We start from the raw sequence: 19,217 nt of genomic DNA, 5'->3' as shown, positions 1-19,217 counted from the left end.
CACAACTTCAAATTGTTTCAAAATTATGTTATGCAAAGGGAACACAAAGATATACTTCATGACAGACACACACAAAAAAGTATATTGACTTGAGAAAGATATTTTTTGGTGAAGTTTACGCTCCCTTTCAGATGTATACTGAATACACTCACTGGGACAGGATGAATTCTTAGCAGCTGTGAAGATTGTGTTATAATGCTAAACAAACCCATCTTATGGCTGATAGAGGATTTTTCAATGGTCAACACAGTTGCTGTTAGAAAAAGTGGGGTTAACTCCCACACCTCTTGTGACCATCCTCTTAGAAGCTACAATAGGTAATGAGAAATGTCAAGTCCCAAGATCAATGAAATTTCAGGCTCTTGGGAAAAAACAGGGATAGCATTGATCCCTTTAAAGAACACCAGTCAGAGGGTGAATGTAATATATTGCATGGAGAGGCTCAAGAGGATAAGCGGCCAGGTCCAACATACTTACCTGACAAAAAATTCAATCAGCCTTTAGCACAAGTTGCCTACCCTTCCTTTCTTTCATGCAGGAGTCTGATTCCAATTAAAGTGTGCAAATTAATTTTTATCACTTCCAAATTACTTTCTGAATTTGTGTCTGTTTCAGATGAAAGCATCTGTCCCTCACTTTTCTGCAATTCTATCATCCACTTTGGTATATCTGTTCAAAGACTCTGAGATAGTTCTCATTTTCAAAGTCACTTGTTTGAAAGAGACATTCAATAAAGTAATCATAAAATATAAAAATAAAACAGCTATAATGATACATGTTGAACTCCAGGGCATATCATATACTTTCTTTGCTCCTTTTTTATGAAGACTAATACAGTTGCCATGTGAGAAGAAATTTGTATACAAATTAGCACTCAGCTAAAACAAATCCCTATATATCATAAGAGAAGAAAAATCAAAACAGAAATTGTCAAACTCGATCACAATAATTTTTCTATTCAGTCTCTGAGAACTGCAAAGATATACATTTCCCATATCACTTCAAACAAATAAAATAAGCAAACAATGTCCTTTGCATGTGCCGTGTCTTACTAAGAGAAAACAGATACCTTTCACTGCTCTTGCAACTGCAGCAGGTTTATACAATCTGCTCATCAACTTAATAAGGTACAGATTCAGATTAGCTATTTCAGATGGGCAATTTTGGCTCAGAAAGTAGATATCTGACCCTGGCAAGGGGACATTTGGTTCAGTGTTTTTCCAGTAGGTAGTATTTAAGTAAGCAAGGATAAGAAAGAAAGGGAAGTTCAAACATACATAAACCCTGCAAGCCTACAGTAAATCATGCCACATCTCTTACTTTCCAGAACATCAACATCTAGTCTAGTCTTAACAGGACTTCCAACATCACCACCACTGGAGCTTAGCAATGGCATGGCCATGAGACCAGTTTTGAGCTAGAGAAAGTACAAACAGGGACAAGATTTGCTCTACATGCTGTTGTTGAAGGTATGTAGCACATCGCTCCTGATCTCTTGATTTATTTCTATATCCAATCATCATGACATGTCACATGCATAAATATGAGCATAGAAAAGAATTTTGCTTTCTACCAAAAATAGAGGTTCTCAGGGCCCCATCCTGACAATTGACAATTTATAGCTGATAGTCAGCACAAGCCTGTGAACATGGGAATGAGGGCTTTAATTCCCCCAGTCTCTAGAGGTCAAGAATGTAGTCTCCTACTTCCTGGACAAGTACTCTAACCTGGAGATTTCCTTCAAGTGTTTTCAGAAAGCTCCTGTATGGAAAGCATCACATTTAAAACCTGGTAAAACTTCACTTTTCTCACAGTGATTGTGAGAGGTGTCAAGAAATTGTGCCAAGTGCAAATTAAACCAGAAGCTAATTTTTGACACATATTGTAGAATAAAAAAGATAATGTGATAAATATATTAATTGGAATAATGATTTTAAAATTATAAAATGAAGTTTATCATGCTCTCAAAGGCAAGCTTTCAACTACTGAGCTAGATCAATCACTTGCATCTTTTCTCAATTCTCCTCTTTAAACAAGAGCTAGTTCTGTATTTCCCATAGACCCAGTTGAGGTATATGCCTGTACAGGAATTTCAGCAGAAGGTTCTACAGAAGTCTGACAGGTAAGGTTGTTGACATACTTGTTGTTTAGTAAAGATTACATCTACCTCATGGATTCTGTAATAAGAATTTTAACAGAATCTGTAAGAAATTTGATCTGACAATCTTTAGCCTGAGAGTATTTCACAATAAATTGTGATTTCTATGTTTTTGAATGAAATGGTATCTATATTTTTCTATACAAATGTCAAACCACACAAACTGTTTAGGACTGAAGGTCTGCTTTTTCTCCTCTTTATGATTTTCTGAAACAACTAAAGTTCTTTTCGGTAACTGGTTGTATTGAAGCTAAAATTGATAATTAACTGTCTTTCGGCTTAGATAATAATAAAGTCAAACACCTAACCCAGGTAATTACTATACCTGACATTTTTCTTTGAGTTCTTTACCTCCTTATATCCTCTGGTATAAAGCACCTTATCTGTATCTCCAGACGACAGCTTATAAAAAAAACCAATATCCCCTTTTTTCCCTCTGAAAATATCATCTACGTCTTTCTGGAAATTAATTCTAAAGATGTTAAGTAATTTGATCTACATTGATCATATCACTTTCATTTTTCCTACAAGGAAACCTTCTAACAGCTCTATTATATACTACTAATCTACTATAGAAGAGTAGATTAGGAAATATTATTTTATTACTTCGGTGGCTTTAACTATGCAAAACTTCAAACATATTTTTATAAGGATTGTTGAGAATGCTTCACTCTTGGAAATTAGTTCAAAGGGAATCAGTCATATGACAGTCATCATGTCTGCTCATGGTAGCAAGTAGAAACTACTAGTCATTACTTCAGCAGAAACAGTAATTTTAGAAGTTTTTAAAGGCCCTTTTTTAAAGCCACTGTGTTTTTGTGATTTGTTCCCATTACTGTATGTTCATGAAAAGTCAAAGTAGTTGTTAATAATGATATGCTTCCAACACATGGAGTTCTGGTTATAGTACAGTGCTAGGATATCATTTGCATATCCATGGTAGCTTCAATCCAATGAATAGAGATAGAAATAATAGAAATGCCACCACTCTTCCTCAGCATGAGTCTTCAACATCTCTTCAACATGAATATTAAAAAAACTTATCAATGTATTTCAAAGATAGCACAATGGTCTAGGGCACTTAATCTCCCTGAGCTCTGTTACCTGTGCCTATAGGATTTCATTTGACTGGACGTGGCTACCTGCAGCACAGTCTCCTATTAATCTGACCATAAGGCCATTTCTCCAGAAAAACAGCACCTTATCCACACAGAGGCAGAGACAGAGAGCAAGTCATACAAGTAATTTTTGTTTCCATTCATTTCTGTCAGCCAGCTCATATCCTTCCTTTCATAAAAGACCTTCAAAGCAGACAATTCCAAAGTTATACAGCCAATATATTAAATCTGAGATACATAAAGTACCACTTTTGAGCATTCAGATATGTAAGTGATGACAGAATAATACCAGAACTAAAATAATTCTAACTGGAAAAGAATTGAAGCAGTTTGCATCACCCAGAAAGGAGATGCTAATTGCAAGGCTGTCCAAGCCCTTTACAATCAAGGGAGCTAAGGGGAAAGTCTTACATTTTTTTCTTTAATGAGACTAGAAAGCTCTTTTTATTTTTCTCTTATCATAGAAATGACTAATACTTTATATGAATCACACAGGCATTCAAAGAAAAATGCCATCTACCTAAACAAGCTGCTAAGACATGAAAATCCTTGTCAGACTGAATTTATCCATATTGAAGAATTACATACTAAAAAAGTCATGGAATATAGGCAAAAATTACAGAAATTTATTGGAACACAATTTTCTTCTTTCCCCTCTATTTCCTCTATTACAGAAGCAAAAAAATCTGGTGAGAAAGCAAGGCTTTTATGTGTCTCCCTTCTACTCTGCTTACAGACAAATGGGAAAAAAAAAATCAAAATTCAATAAAAAGTTTCTTGCTGCAAAATTAATGAAATATTTACTTTGAAACACATAAAACACTTTCCTACCATTATTCAGTTGAGGGAATACTTTCACTTAGAGGTCTGTAACTGACAGTGCTGCTCCAGTCAGTATTTGAATCTGAGACCAGAACTGATGGTGACAGATTCTTACATTTTTATCCAAAGACAAAACCCTTCTGTTGAAAATTATCATTAGAAATCAGAAGCTTTTTTAGGTGAAATGGATTTAGTGTTGTATAAAACAGTTCTAGTATATGGATAAAATCTGCTCTTTAGCTGCAGCCATATCTCTGACATGGGTGATGGGATCTTTAAATTAGTGGTGCAATTTAAGTGCTCTTTTGCATAAATTAATATTATTATTGTGTCCCACTTGCTCTGCAAAGCACTGATAGTTAGTCCTATGCAAATGAGATGTAAACTTTTCCTGACATTTTATCTTTTTCTGCTTTTATTCAGTCAAATTGCTTCCCCAAACTATAGAAAGACCTTTCTCAAGAGTCTCATTTGATTCCATGGCACGTGAGACATTCCTTTTTTGAAAAGGCAAGCAGCTGATATAGCATGCTGTAGCACAAAAGGAGCAAGTTAAAATGCCAAAAAATATTTCCAGGGAAAGGGAAGTCAAAATATAGTGATATATGTCCTGTCACTTAAAGGCCACAACCATCTTGTTCTGCTTTATGATGACATGATGCTATAAGTGATAAAGGCAATTACAAACTTAGGAACTGTACTCCCATCCTATTATCTCTTAACATGTAGAAAGTGTTGAAACATTTTGGCTAGCAATCAATGCATTGCTTTGCATGGGGTGCTCTTATACCAACTTTCAACCTGTAAGCAAAGTTACTGATGTATTTGGTAATAACTTCTGAAGCTGAAAGAAGGAATGTTAAGCCAAAGAGGTGTGACAGAAGAGAGGGAGAGGTGTTCTCTAAGGACACTTACTGCTGTTTGGATTGTCACCTATGATATGGTGCCGGCCGCTCCAGTACCAAAGCAGCAATGTAGCATCTCGAGACCCAGACACGATGTAGCAATCACCCCCGATGTAGGACTCCGACCTGGCCAGGCAAGTCACCACATCCCAGTGGCCAAACACAATCTGAGTCAATTTTCCTGGTGGGAATGCAAAGTCATACAAATTCAGTTTTCTAAGGTACTAGCAGCATTTAGAAATCATTAACTATATAATTAATATTCAGTTCAAATGTAACTTTTGTTTAATGTCCCGTAATTAAGGTTCACTAAATGCTACAAGAAGATTAAAAAATCACAAAGATTAAACTTTTTTTTCCACCTTTTTTTTCAGTCTTGTTGAAGGCTGTGCTCTGTGGCAATCTATAGTCTAACCCTTATCTCTGAAAATCAAGGCAGTGCTGCAGTCACTGAATATTAAGTGGAGTTATGGCTCCATCAGTATTTAAGCAATGGAATTAGAACAGTATTTATGAATTTCATTAGTGATATGCATAAGACTGCACTTGAACTTTTCCGTAATTGTGCTACATTATTATGTTGAAAATGTGTATTTTTTTATGTTAATGTCAAACTAAGGTTTGCTATGATTATCACCTCCTCCTTTCTATTATTACAATTAGTTTTTAGCAAGAGAGTGATATGAGGCAAAGTAATCAGACAAAGCAACAAAATTTAGGTTCCTGTAGCAGAATATTCAACCTAATTCCTTACTACATGAAATAGAGCTAGAAGTAATAGAGCTATAAAAAAATTGTAACAAAAATTCGGTTGAATCTTTTGATATGATAAATTTCCTGAAGATAACTATGGTTTTCAAAAGTTGCTATTAATAAAAGTGCATTCCATTTCCTTTTACAATAATGAAGGATTTTATAAACTGTCCTTTACCACTAATTGTAAGCACAAGTATTAGATGTGGTACTATTAAGAAAATAGTCTTTGACCACTCTGTGACCCAGGAAGAACCAGAGAGCTGCTTTTGAGGTCACCTGTTTCTGTGGAATAAACTCGAAAGCTCTTGTCCCAGAAACCACAGATAAGAATGTAGCGATTATCTGCCGTGACCACGAAGCAATGTGCGTTGATCTGGATGCTCTGATCCACAAGGTCTGTGATCTGACGTTTGTTCACACCAGAGTTATTGGCTGTAACGAAATGCAAAACACATTTTACATGTAAGCCATTCCAACACCTTCCTGTCATCCATTTACAGGATAAAATGAATACATTTAACTTTCAATGAACTGTGAATTTGTTGTTGAGTAAGCATTTTGAATATGAACATTCAGAGCTGTCTATATGGGTGTCAGAAATACAAAATTATTGTGAGATCTCTAGTTCCCCTTTGAAGAAGAGATAAGATTTTACAGGAGATGACAATTTCTTATAAGTTGCCTGATGCACTGCATAATATGTGGTAATAATTTTAGTGCTCTGCTGAAGTAGTCTCTCAAAAAAATCTGAACCAGGGGAAAGTGGCAGAAGTCCCTATAAAATATGAAATCAATACTAACAACACTGCAGAGAGCCAGTTCTTGCTGGTTGGTATCCCCTTCACAGAAAATAGCTTCTATTGTGACAACCCCACACCTCCAGGTGCTTAACCAGATTAAAGACATTAAGATTCAACCCATGAATCAGGGGAGACCTTATTGTGGTCTTCAGCATCCTCATGAGGGGAAGTGGAGGAGCAGGTACTGATCTCTTTACTCTTGTGATCAGGGACAGGACTCAAGGAAAAGGCCTGAAGCCCAGTAAGGGGATGTTTGTGTTGGACATCGGGAAAATGCTTTTTACTCAGAGGGTGGTTGGGCCCTGGAACTGGCTCCTCAGGGAAGTGGTCACAGAACAAGTCTGAGAGAGTTCAAGAATAGTTTGGACAATGTTCTTAGGTGTGACTCTTGCGGGAGGTCCTGCACAGAGCCAGGAGTTGGACTTGATGCTCCTGATGGATCCCTTCCAACTCAGCATGTTTTATGATTCCATGACTCTATTCAAACCTAATGTGATTTTCCAGTACAGGAAAAGTGTTATCATCCCTTCCTCTAGCAGGGACCCAGGCCAAGGACTTTAAAAAGAGGTAATAACACCTAGAAACTCCCCCAGACTGAGGGAAAAGGAATGGTTCATGCAGAATCCCACCAACCCAACTGCCAAATGGAGCTGGCTAGAAGGTTACTAATGACTGGGAACCTGCAGCTAATGTGCTCTGTCCTCCCTGTGACACAGCAACACCATAAAAGTGTGTTCCATCTCAGTATTAACTTTCTGAAAGTCGAGTATATAATCTAAGTTAATTTTATCTGCTCCATCCACTCTCACTGGAGAAGAAGACATTTTTCCACATGACAAGTCATCTCACACTGTAACAGCTGTCTAAGTGCCAGACAACTCCAGAGGAGAGTTTGTCTTTCTACAGTAGTTATGGAGGGAATCTTGACAACTAACTTCAGTTACCCAAAGCCAAGGAGGTAAAAATCACTGTGAAAAATATGTTTCTCCTAACATAAAAATACAACCTAATGCAGACAATAACCTGATTTTTTCCCTATCCTACTTTTTTTTGCTACTCAAAGTGCTCACAACTGCATGAATAAGAGATTCAGCCAAAAAAACCCCACTCCATTCCATTTTAAAATTGCTCATGGAAGTTAATATCATGTTTGCATACATTCTAAGAACACATATTTAAATTACCAGACCCTCTATGTCCATTAGCTGAAAGATAATGAATAGCAAATTACTCAGATTTCCAGAACAGATGGGCACAATAGTTGTGCTTGTGAGAGAAAAAACTAAAGAGAAAACCACTGTCATTAGATGAGATCAAATGAAGCACACAGAAGAGAAAGCTAACCCTCCTGAGGTCCTTCTATGTAAATCTTTTGAACACGAATATTGACACAGAAAAAAATGGAACTTTATATCTGGCTGTGTTTAAAAATGTATTTTTTTTCTCAACAATGCTACAAACTTGTCCCTAAGAACCTTTCCTATCCCCAGTTTCTGTTTCAAATTTCTGAACTCCCTCCCCACTACAAATCAAATAAGTTCAATAATGAAAATTTATGATCACTAGGAAGTCTTGCAATCTAACAATTTTAGCAGATGCTATTTCTCAAATAATTCACTTTCTCAAAAAAATCTGGATTTTAAAAAATACTTTCCATTTAAAAGCTAGTTTTTTCATTATTAAATTTGTATTGTTGACTAAATCCAAATAATAAAGTGAATGAAAATAAATGGATCTGCACTGATAAACATAGTGCTGACTGTAAAAAATATGCTATCTCCATAGGACCCTCATGTTTTATTTTACTAATGTGACCTGATAAGAGAACACAATTTTAGATATGGGCTGACAATTAACTGACTTAATTGGTTGTTTCTTAAATACCAGTTGCTGGTGATGTTAATAACAAATAGCATTCCTGTAATTCATTCAGCATCAATAGCTAATGCTTTTTAATTTTTCAGGACTGACAAGAATAAATATTTTCCTATTTTCTGTGTTAAATGAAGCATAATATACAAATATAGATTAATCAATAATTCCTGAAAATGCCAATTTCAAATATATTGCTACATTTTCATCTTGACATACCAATCAATGGATCCATTTCAATTGGAAGATGATGAGCTTGATCCAAAGAATATCCTGGGGCTCCCCGAAGGCCTACACATGAAAGGAGGAATAAAGCACATAGAAACCTTTTGACATGACTTTTCTAGGTTTAAAAGTTCATTATTGGATTAATATATATTTTTAGAAAGTAACTTTTTACTATTTCCTTTATTAATCTTTTAAGATTTCTTTCTCTGTGCTTCCCAAATATGCATTTGTTAATTCTTGGTTTACGTAAAAGTAACTATAAATGTAAAAGCATCAACTTCATCACAACTTTTGCAGCCACACACATTCATTAAATAACTCATTTAAAATAGTATAAGAGATTTTTATTTTTACTTTTGAGCAGAGATCTTAGCACAGAAAATAAAGTTAATTAGATTAAACATTTTTATGAGTTTCTTGCATATGGAAACTGGTACGTGACAGAAACTTGGACCTTTTCATGGATTTATCTAAAATTTTTAGATGTAAAACTGGAGGGTACAGTAAATGTGCCACAATTATTCCTGTTTGTTCTATTCTAAGCAGTCCTTAAGATGTTCAAATGTGCATCAGGGGCTGCAAATTTAGTGTTATCTTGTCATGCACAGATAGCACTGGTTTGGCTCTTCTGAGCACCTTCCCTGGAATATAAATCAAATAGTCATTAGTGAAAATACAATTTTTGTCACAAACTGCCACATTGAACAAGAATACCCTCTATAATAGGACATAGAGATTTCTGAAGAATAAAGCCCATTTTCTACTACTGCAATGGACAACTGGAAGAGGTAAAAGAAAAGCTAGCTCTCCCATTTTCAGGAAGATACAGCTCTGAGAACTTCTTTCTGTCTTCTTTCAAAGACAGAAAGAAGTTCTTCCCTTCTTTCTGTCTCTCCTTTCGAAACCCAAGCAGTTTGGGACAGATCTTTAGAGATATTAACTTAGATTCATCCACTTCTATTATGAGATGTCTCTGTAAATGCCTCCTGCACTTTGTTAATTTCAAAACTCTACACACAAGAGTTTTGTATTTTACAACAAGTGGTCTGTGCATACATTTCTGTAGATAAATTTATCTTTTATACTAGAGTAATGCTTTATTAAAATAATATTATGGCAAGAGTAGGACATTGATACCCTGTCCTGGATTAGCCTCCTGCAAAATAAGCAACATTGCCAAGCAGGATGTAAAAGTTAAGAAAATCATTACAATCAGGTTTGATTCTCTGAACAGTTTTGTTTTCCTCTCTTTCTGTTATATTTAGAAAGTATTGCTTTTCTTTTCTTTTTTTTTAATTTTAGATCAGAGATTTACAAATGGTGTGAAATTGAATTTAGGTTTGGTTCATGCCTTGAATTCTGAATTTATGCAACATGACTTATGTTTTACAAGAGTATAGAGGAAAACTTAAAACTTTACTGCCATATGCATCATGAAGACCAATAAAGCTTCAGCTAAAGGACTTCAAATGACAGTTTTTTAAGGAAACCCTTGAACTCCAGCACACTGCAATATTAATGAGATTAATTTCTTCACAGTAAAGTATAGGTAGGAATTTTGGGTTCTCTTGACTCAAAAATCTGGATGAGAAAGGGCTACTTCAGAACCAAATAAGCTTCCTCAGACAGAGGAGACATGAATGATGATGGGTATAGTGGATTTGGATAGAATCCCTTAAAATTCAAAGGAAAATAACTAAGAACTGGCCAGTCAATGTTAGTCAAAGGTGTATTAAAACAACTCAGGACAGTTTCTGCACCTCCAAATCATTCCTGACACTGGAATCTTCCATTGAGGACATTGTCACTAAATACTTTTTAAAAACACTGGGGTTTTTTTCCCCTCTAGATTTTTACCTTTTGTTTTAAAGAAATGGGAAAAAACATTTTTTACATGTAATGTAGTTGCACCTGATAGAGTATTATAAATGTTTCCAGACATTGCAGCAGAAGGGCTATTGCTGCAGCAAACTACCTGAGAAAATTAAACCTGTTTGTTCCCTCATGTACCTCATGGCCCCAACACCTATTTAGCAATGTTTGGAACAGCCTTAGCACCTCCATGTCCAGGTGACATGGACAGTCCTAATGGCAATATGGAGAGGTGAGCAGAGGGGCTGGAAGGGAATTTTGGGATGGTCCTGTTGGATGGGCTTTTGTGAGGGAATGAAGAAACTTCTCCTCAGAATAGTTCAGCGTCCAGCTGCTTAGACTTGCTTAGGACCCCAGATAATCCAACAGCAACCCAGAGGAAGGCTCATGACAAGATCCTGAAATCTCTCTCAAGCAGCAGATAGGGATACACACTCTCTAGCATGTCAGTATGTATTCCTGAAACCTGGGACATATTAATATTTGCTGTGTTGAGAGCAACATCAGTCTCCTGAAAAGCATTGTATCAAAAGCTGATCCTGAAGTAACCACAAATCGATCGGCTGCCATGGTGATGTGCTGCTGTTAAGGAGCGTGTTTCTAGCAATGGCACCAGAGAAAACAGAAGCTGTGATTATTTGACAGACACCAGAAGAAACAGTACATTTTGGTGCACAGGCAGGTGAGTGAGCTAGATTGCACTCAGAATGAAAGGTGCGTTGTTAAGGACTCCAAGTTTGAATGAAGTGTGCCTTTGAGGACCCACCTACTGTGTTGTGCCACCGATTGACCGCAAAGAGCCTGCTGCAAGTGACCGTCACCACGGCGGGGATGGTCAGGTGGGGCAGCGTGTTGGCTGCCACGTGTGTGACAGGGGAATTGGATGGGAACTTCAGCACCATGATGACATCCTGCTGCATCTGATCTTTAAACATGAGGGGGCTCTGTGGAAGGAAACACTGTTGAGTAGAAAGGAGAAGAGAGCAGAAGAAAACAGAAGGGATAACACAATTAGTGAGGAGGTCTGAGGGAAAACGAGGTTAAAAAAGAGCAGGCAAGCATGTGCACATACAGGGAAAACAACATTACCTGTGCATCTACTCTACTGATGGAGGAGAGTAAGATCACAAGCTATTATTGGAACATTACACGAGGATAAATAGAGAATAGGTATGGTAAGGGTTATCATTTTAGGGTACAAAATTACCATTAACATTAATTAGCACACAGTAAAATTATTAAGTAGTTAATATTCATAGAGATATGTCTTAATGAGTTAATCAACTAATACGTAATAAATATTCATTATCTAAGCTACAATAGTCGAAAAATAAATTTCAATAGTGAATCAAAAATGCACAGATATTTTTCTTAATGAATTCCTCATATGAAAATACACCACTTCCAAATACAGACAATTTAATTGTAAGTAATGCATATGCTCATTAAGGACTCTGTAACCTAATAAGGTTATAACAACCTAAGCCTGTTCCATAATTCTGCAAATGACACAATTGTTTGTACGTGGACAAGGATAGCTATTGAGTACTGGTTTTAAGGAGTTTTTTTCCAGCCACTGTTGTAACAAAATGAGCTATGTCTAAAAGGTCTAATATTCATTTCTGCTTATCACCCTGAATTATTAAAAATATATTATCTATATCTTAGGAACATAAAATCAATATTATCTAAGATTGACTTGTACACACTTAAAATAATACAACAAACACTTCCAGATCAATTTCCACTTTCACAGCTACATAAGAGATTTCTTAATAGATAGATAAAATGACTGAAACTACTGCATGTATTACTGTTGATTTACAAAGCTTATGAAAAATCTAGCTCTAAGCATTTCATCAAAGGCACCCAGGGCACAGAAATCTGTCTTGCTCAGTCTGGCTATTTAATATGATTCTTTGTGAGAAGGATAGAGAAGAATGTGATGGAAATGAATTTTGGACTCTGAATTGAAACTCAAAATATACATTTCATTCTGCCGAGGGAATGGGTGGGAGGATTCCAGCACAATTTGAACTCCAATACTTCATTTTTGTCAAGCAGACATTGTTCATAAATCAGCCCCTAACAATGCATCCTTTAAAACAACACAACACACTCACTCTAAGGAAAGCCTGCAGTCGTTCCCACCACTTGCAGAAACAAGAATGCAAATATGTATTCATCAAGTTTATATTTTTTAAGATGGGGCCTTCTTATACCATATTAGTAAGGAAAATCCAGGACTGTCTGGAGCTAAAGCCAGTCACACCTCCACCTTGCTCTGCTAGATCCCTGTGATTTGTTGCTACCCAAAGCAAGTATGGCTGCATGGGCAATGGGGGGCATCCAAAGCGTTGCTTTAATGAGTACTTTATGACCTACAAGGGACCCTAAGGTTCAAAGGGAATGCATTCCCAGCCAGCAGTCATGTCTCACCAGGTGCATGGCAGAGCTCCGAGGTGGATGGGGCTCAATGAGCAACTGCGATGGCGTCTGTCCAAAGTTCTGTATCTGCGCCTCCATGGCCTGCGGGCAAAGGAGAGGGACTGTCAGGAGCAATATGCATCAAGGAGGGAGGTCAACACACTGTGTGACAATGCAGGCATATCCCAAGTCAGCCATGAAAAAAGTCCAGAAAATTCACCCGGTGCTCTCCTCCCAGGCTGCAGACTCATCCAAGTGTTAGTATTTTGTAGACAAGCTTTGCTTCTCCTTTCAAGCATGCTTCAGTTAACCAACTAACCATTCTCATCCCCAGTAACTGGCATTGTATGTGAAAATGTTAACCTGGGAGGACATGCAGTTCGGGTCTTGAGAGAGCTTTTGGGTTTTTTGTGCTAAAAAGAACATATATACCTTAATAAAGTCCTTTGTAAGGAGGAAAGTATGAGGGTCTCTAATAAAATAGGCCTCTGGAATCTTAAATGGGGGGGAAAGAAAAGAAAACTGAGAAATAAAATTTATGTATTAAATATAATAATAAAAAAGTAGTATTTCAACATTAGTAGATGAAAACAAAAAAATGCCAGAAATGAACCTTGTCAGGCACAGTAAGACTAATGTAGAAATCTTTCTTTCCAATTTGCATACATTCACTGAATATTTATTTTATCCTTAATTTTATTGCATTTTTTCGTGGGCTTTCAGGCTTCATGGGTTAGAAATGAAAAATTTGCAATTTAAACACATTCTTTAGGACAAGTCTAATTTCAGAATAAATCTTGACTAATTCTATGGGTAATAGAATACAGCACATATACTGAAATGCTTCTGCTACTCAAAGAGTCAATTCAAACAAAACTATATCTAAGATATATTCTTAAAAACTTTGACAAAAGATTGCTACTAGTAGAAACAATACTGTTAGAGAATACTCCTTATTTTTCAGACAGGTATTATTTTATTTGACCTTGTAAAATTGAGAATAAAGCATTCATAGAAAACTAAACTGTCAGATTTTGAAATGCACAGTGCATTATGCACCTATATATATACTGTTGCCTGAACTGCTGACCCTTAATATTTTTCTTGTGAGCTTTATGAATTTTTCATTGGCTATAGAGAATTAACTTAAAAACCCACCAAAACCATTACTATCTTGGTAAATTTTGATATTTCCTTCAGACATAAAACAGTGAGAAGCACCACAAATACTTCAGGATACAGAAGAATCCTTTTAAGGCACATATTTTGTCATTCTTACAAGTCAACCTGTGCTTTCCTTCCCTTCACAACATAAATGTAACAACACATGTCAGAGAGAGATTTCCTAACAGGTCAGTGATGTCCACCACTCTTAATGCCCTGGACTGACAGGTATATAATGGAATACCACAAACAAACATTTGCTGAAAAAGAAACTAAATGCAAAGTCCAGTCAAGCAGCTGAAGGACTTTGAATTGTAGCCCCAGCACATTTGATGCTGTAATTATATCGGTACAGGTGATTTCTGGTTGTTGACTAATTCAGAGTGAACTTCAGCCTCCAAGGCACAGACTCTTTCTTGGGAACTTGTGAGCATCTCAGGTTTTATTAACATCATTTAATGGTGAAGTAATTCAAAATCACAGATGATTTAAAAAAAAACAACGAATTTGTGTGGGCATATGTGTATATGTGTGTATATGTCCACACAGCAGCTATCCCTATGTACCTTACAAGCAGTATCTCTTAGCACAGTGTGTAAATATCTTCACTCATGAAGACTTTTTTTTACACAGGAATACAAGATTCACTTCAAGTCACATAAAAATTGTATTTTCTATTGCATTCAGTACTTCAGAACTGATTTACCAGAAGGGAAAGGAATCATACTTATTTGTGAATTTCTTTTTCAAAATTACAAATACTAATATTAACAATATCAGTGTAATATATACTCCCACATATATATGTTGATATTTTCAGAAAATTAATTTCCATTTTTCAGGGTTTTTTTTCAAATAATTATCAAGGTTAATTTAATTCTAATTTTTGAAAGAATTCTGTGTTGAAATAGGAGTGTGAATTGTATTTGGCAGCAATAATGAAAAAACCCCAGATCTTCTTCTCCTACCCTTTAAAGTGATCCCTTAAATGATACTTATGTTCTCTCACAGGAGCACTGAAATGAATTATTAATTTTTTTTTCAATGCTGTCCAGTTCTAATTTACACATTTACTTTCATGTTGTCCGGGCTTGGCAAATTCTGATTGCTTGTCTGTAAATTCCACACAAATAAATATTGCTGGCTTTCCCTCTCAGTTCAAGTAGATTTATGGAGGCAATAGAGGAGGAAAAAGAGAAGCAGAATAAAATAACAAACTCACATGAATTTTTCAGATTATGAGAAATGGACACTCAAAATGCAATTACCAAAAGCAGCTGTTATTTTACAGCTCAAGATGTGCTGGTAAATGCTCACATACTCTACAATCCCATAATTTTAAAACATTTTAGTTAATGTCAAGTCCTTTTGTAACCAGAACAAATACAGAATGAAGACCTTGATGTTCAGGGAATATTGAATATTTTTGTTGGCTTGCATTTACAAGACAACTGCCTGTCCCCCACCCCATAGATAGTAATATTATCCTTTTCAGTCAAAATACCATTTGCAAAACTGACACTTAGAAGCATTAAAGAAACTGAACAATGTTGATTAAGAAATACCCATAACACAGCTACTGCACTGCCACTGCACCACAGTCTGCACACCACCACTGCTGTGCACAGCTACAGCTGGTATTGCTCTCTGGAGCTCACAGCTCTCACAAAGGACAGAAAAACCTCATCCAAACATAACACAGAAGATAAACATGAGCACACAGAGATAAAGTGACTGCCCAAGGGTATTCCTAACGCTGCCTCCTATCAGATAACTTGACACAAAATGAAAAGCAGGTACAAAAAAGATCTGTGAATAATAATGTAATACATTGATTTGTTTACAAGAGAAGTCTGGCTGTATCTAAGCTAATCTGGAAGCCGGTAAGTGTACACCAGTTTTTCTTGAGCTGTAAATCATCAAACTTTAGATTTGTTTAGTGGTCTTAAACATTTCATTCTAACCAATCTATTCCTTTTCTCCCATCAGATCTTGAGTATTGTGTGCAAAGTGCAGTACCACTCCCCGAGACACACTTTCTATTCAATTTAATACAAATTTTAATAAAATCAAGTTTATTCTCATTTCACCTTCAAATGGCCTTCATGCAGAAACAATATGAGCTTGGAATTCAGTGGCTGCCAAATTTAAAGCTTTCAGAACAGCAAAATGGCAATTATATTAGTTTTCTCTTCCTCAATAAGGTGTTGCAGAAAAGCTATTTAGTGAGCTGATTTGAGATTCCCTACTGTTTTTAATACACATAAAATGAGATTTGTACTCCAGACACTTCAGGGAGTATCTGTTAGGATATGATCATGTATTCAGAAAAATAAAATGGCTCTTAGCATATTATTTGATAACAGTAGGTCAGAATGAGGGAAAAAAATCTGCAAACTTGCTGGCAATTCCAAGTTTAAAATTAGTCAATCTCACACAAGCTAATTTATACACTCAAACAAAACTTGACTTCATAGGATTTAATAACTGTAGTTTAAAGATAATATAAATACATATCTATTATATATTTGCATACATTTTGATCAATAAATCAATGTATCAGAGAACCAAATCTTATTAATAACACAATGATCAATATCCTCAATGTTTTTTGCTCAAAGAAAGTAATTTATTGGTTTCCAATTTTTATGCTTAAGGGTCGACTGCACATTCACAAGGACACTGGGATGCTGCCCTGCACCCTGAACGGTGAGGCCTTAGTGTCAGTTTCCCATGGAATGAAGAGTTCAATACATCTGCTTTGCACATTATTCAGTCTACTGAATTATGGGGGTTTATTTCTTAATTCTAATTGAAATAAATACAAGCATGTTACTAAATAATCCATGCACTCTGTTTCTTTAGGGGTAAGAATTACTTTTCGTGGTCAAAGGCAACGCCTCTACTAGGAAGAAGTGAAACAACAGAAACAGAGATGTACAGCAAAGGAGTGCACGGAGAGGAGAGGGTCGGAGAGGGTCGGAGAGGAGAGGGTCGGAGAGGAGAGGAGAGGAGAGGGTCGGAGAGGAGAGGGTCGGAGAGGAGAGGGTCGGAGAGGGTCGGAGAGGGTCGGAGAGGGTCGGAGAGGGTCGGAGAGGGTCGGAGAGGGTCGGAGAGGGTCGGAGAGAAGAGAAGAGAAGAGAAGAGAAGAGAAGAGAAGAGAAGAGAAGAGAAGAGAAGAGAAGAGAAGAGAAGAGCAAGAGAAGAGAAGATGAAGAGAAGAGAAGAGAGAGAAGAGAAGAAAGAGATAAGAGAAGAGAGAGCAAGCAGACGGAAGAGAAGAGCAATGAGACTAGAGCACGAGATCATCTCTGTATCCCAGGGAGAAGAAGCCATGTTCCTCTTGAGAAGCCCTGCTGAATACATGTCCACAGCAGGGTTTTCCCACCAGGCTGGCTCCACCAGGGGCTGCAGACCCCAACAGTGACTGAGCTCTGCCAGCTGCACTCCTGGAACACTCAGCTTCTGTGGCTTCGGAGACAATTCACACACTCCAAAGCTGCTCTGCAGCTTGAAGGAAAGCATGGCAAATAGGGCTGGTTGGCATATTCATTTCAGAGGCACAGTCCTAATCTAAATGCAAATGCTGGAATTTCACTCATTTGAAATTTCACAGAAATTAAGGTTTTGTTTGCTTACTGACACATCTCTGCAAAAAGGGTAAGCCATGAAGCAGTTTATTTTTAACATTCTTTTTCTCTAAAAAGGTTCTTTAGAAATGCAGATAAAATCACCAAGGAAGATATTAACAGTCTGTTTCATTTGTAAAATCCCCTTTTCTGAGAGAGATGCCTGGTGATTTACCTAACGCAAGAAACATAAAAGCATGAGCACTTTCACTATAAATTATGAAGGGAAGAAAGAAATTCCTGAAAATCAGAGTGCACTGCAGATGGACAATTTTTATTCTTATGTGAAGTACTCTTGTTTTATTAATCTTCTCTGATCACCACAATGATCAGTAAACTTTCTAAAATTTTTATCTTCCTCTCTTTTTTATTGCTTTTTATTTTAACATGTTCAGGCTTCTTACTACTAATTCCCATAATCCTGATGTGTTTTATTCCTTGTTCCCACACTGAAGTTTTTCCATAACCCATTTTCCCCTGTGCATGGGGACTGAGTCCAAGGAAAAGTGAAAATCTGTAGGCATTAGAGAAATATGCACCACAGCAATAGTCATCCAGCACTGCTGTTCCTGAAAGTTTATTTCATTTCTGCATCCAAGTAAACATAGGAATCCTTTATGTACTCTCCCTCCTGTGCAGCCAGCACACTCAGCAGCCCCAAGCACTGTCTTCTTCAGAGCAAATAAGATTGACAGCCCTTTCGTGGCCAACATAAACAGCTGGAAGTGTTTTTGTTTTGTACCAGTGGTGTGAGATATTGCTTTTTTCTGTGCATCTACAGATGTTAAGCAGCACCAGTATCTTCAGGATTTTTGATAAGTTGATTAAGAGTATTGAATTCCATTTTATTACTGTATGTTTGGAGGAAAAGAGTGCTGTAGTTTAAACACAAGCAATGACTCAACTGCTCTGGAGGCTTCAATACAGTCACTTATTTAATCAGGATACTCAAGGGACTGAAAGATGGGCACTGAAATGGATTTTCTCCACAGGTCACCACTTTATTAATTTAACAATGGAGAAGGGGCATCCTTAAGCTCGTTCCCCTCACAGGAGGTATCTCACTGGATCCTGTGTGCAATTAAATGCCTCCCTAGCAGAACACCAACAGCTCAAAGCTGACCTTCAGCTTCCCCCAGAGCTCTCCACCCCTGAACTTCTTCATTCCCCTGTGAAAGGAGAGAGTGCTATGAAAGGAATGAGAATGTGAAAGGTGAGATCTCCTATTCTCTTTACAGGCATGAGTCACATTGGTGATCTTGTCTGTCTCAGGCAGTGCTGCCTACTACCTCTCACATTTACCTCATGAAGCTGCTAATTGTGCTACCTAGTTCTCCCCTCTTTCACCTTTATAGCTCCCTCTCATCCTTGGCCCTGGTACTCCAATATGATCCTCATGATAAAAAAATATTTTAAACACTTCCAGCTGAAGCAAGCATTTGGTTAATGGACTGCAAGTGGAAAAT

General features: G+C 36.9%; 1 protein-coding gene across 1 annotated transcript in view; it reads right to left on the bottom strand.

The window, feature by feature from the left end:
* NBEA (neurobeachin) overlaps nucleotides 1-19,217 on the bottom strand; it is a 453,025-nt gene that overhangs the window by 9,506 nt on the left and 424,302 nt on the right. The window contains exons 50-54 of the mRNA XM_050977434.1: nucleotides 12,971-13,060; nucleotides 11,298-11,490; nucleotides 8,651-8,722; nucleotides 6,036-6,191; nucleotides 5,014-5,184 (exon numbers count right to left, since the gene is read on the bottom strand). Of these exons, the coding sequence (XP_050833391.1) occupies nucleotides 5,014-5,184; nucleotides 6,036-6,191; nucleotides 8,651-8,722; nucleotides 11,298-11,490; nucleotides 12,971-13,060 (682 nt within the window). The remainder of the gene's footprint in view (nucleotides 1-5,013; nucleotides 5,185-6,035; nucleotides 6,192-8,650; nucleotides 8,723-11,297; nucleotides 11,491-12,970; nucleotides 13,061-19,217) is intronic.

Source organism: Serinus canaria, chromosome 1, assembly GCF_022539315.1.
Source record: "Serinus canaria isolate serCan28SL12 chromosome 1, serCan2020, whole genome shotgun sequence".
In the NCBI taxonomy this organism is placed as follows: Eukaryota; Metazoa; Chordata; class Aves; order Passeriformes; family Fringillidae; genus Serinus; species Serinus canaria.
Note: the sequence above shows the minus strand (reverse complement) of the source record. Positions and strands in the feature narration are given on the sequence as shown.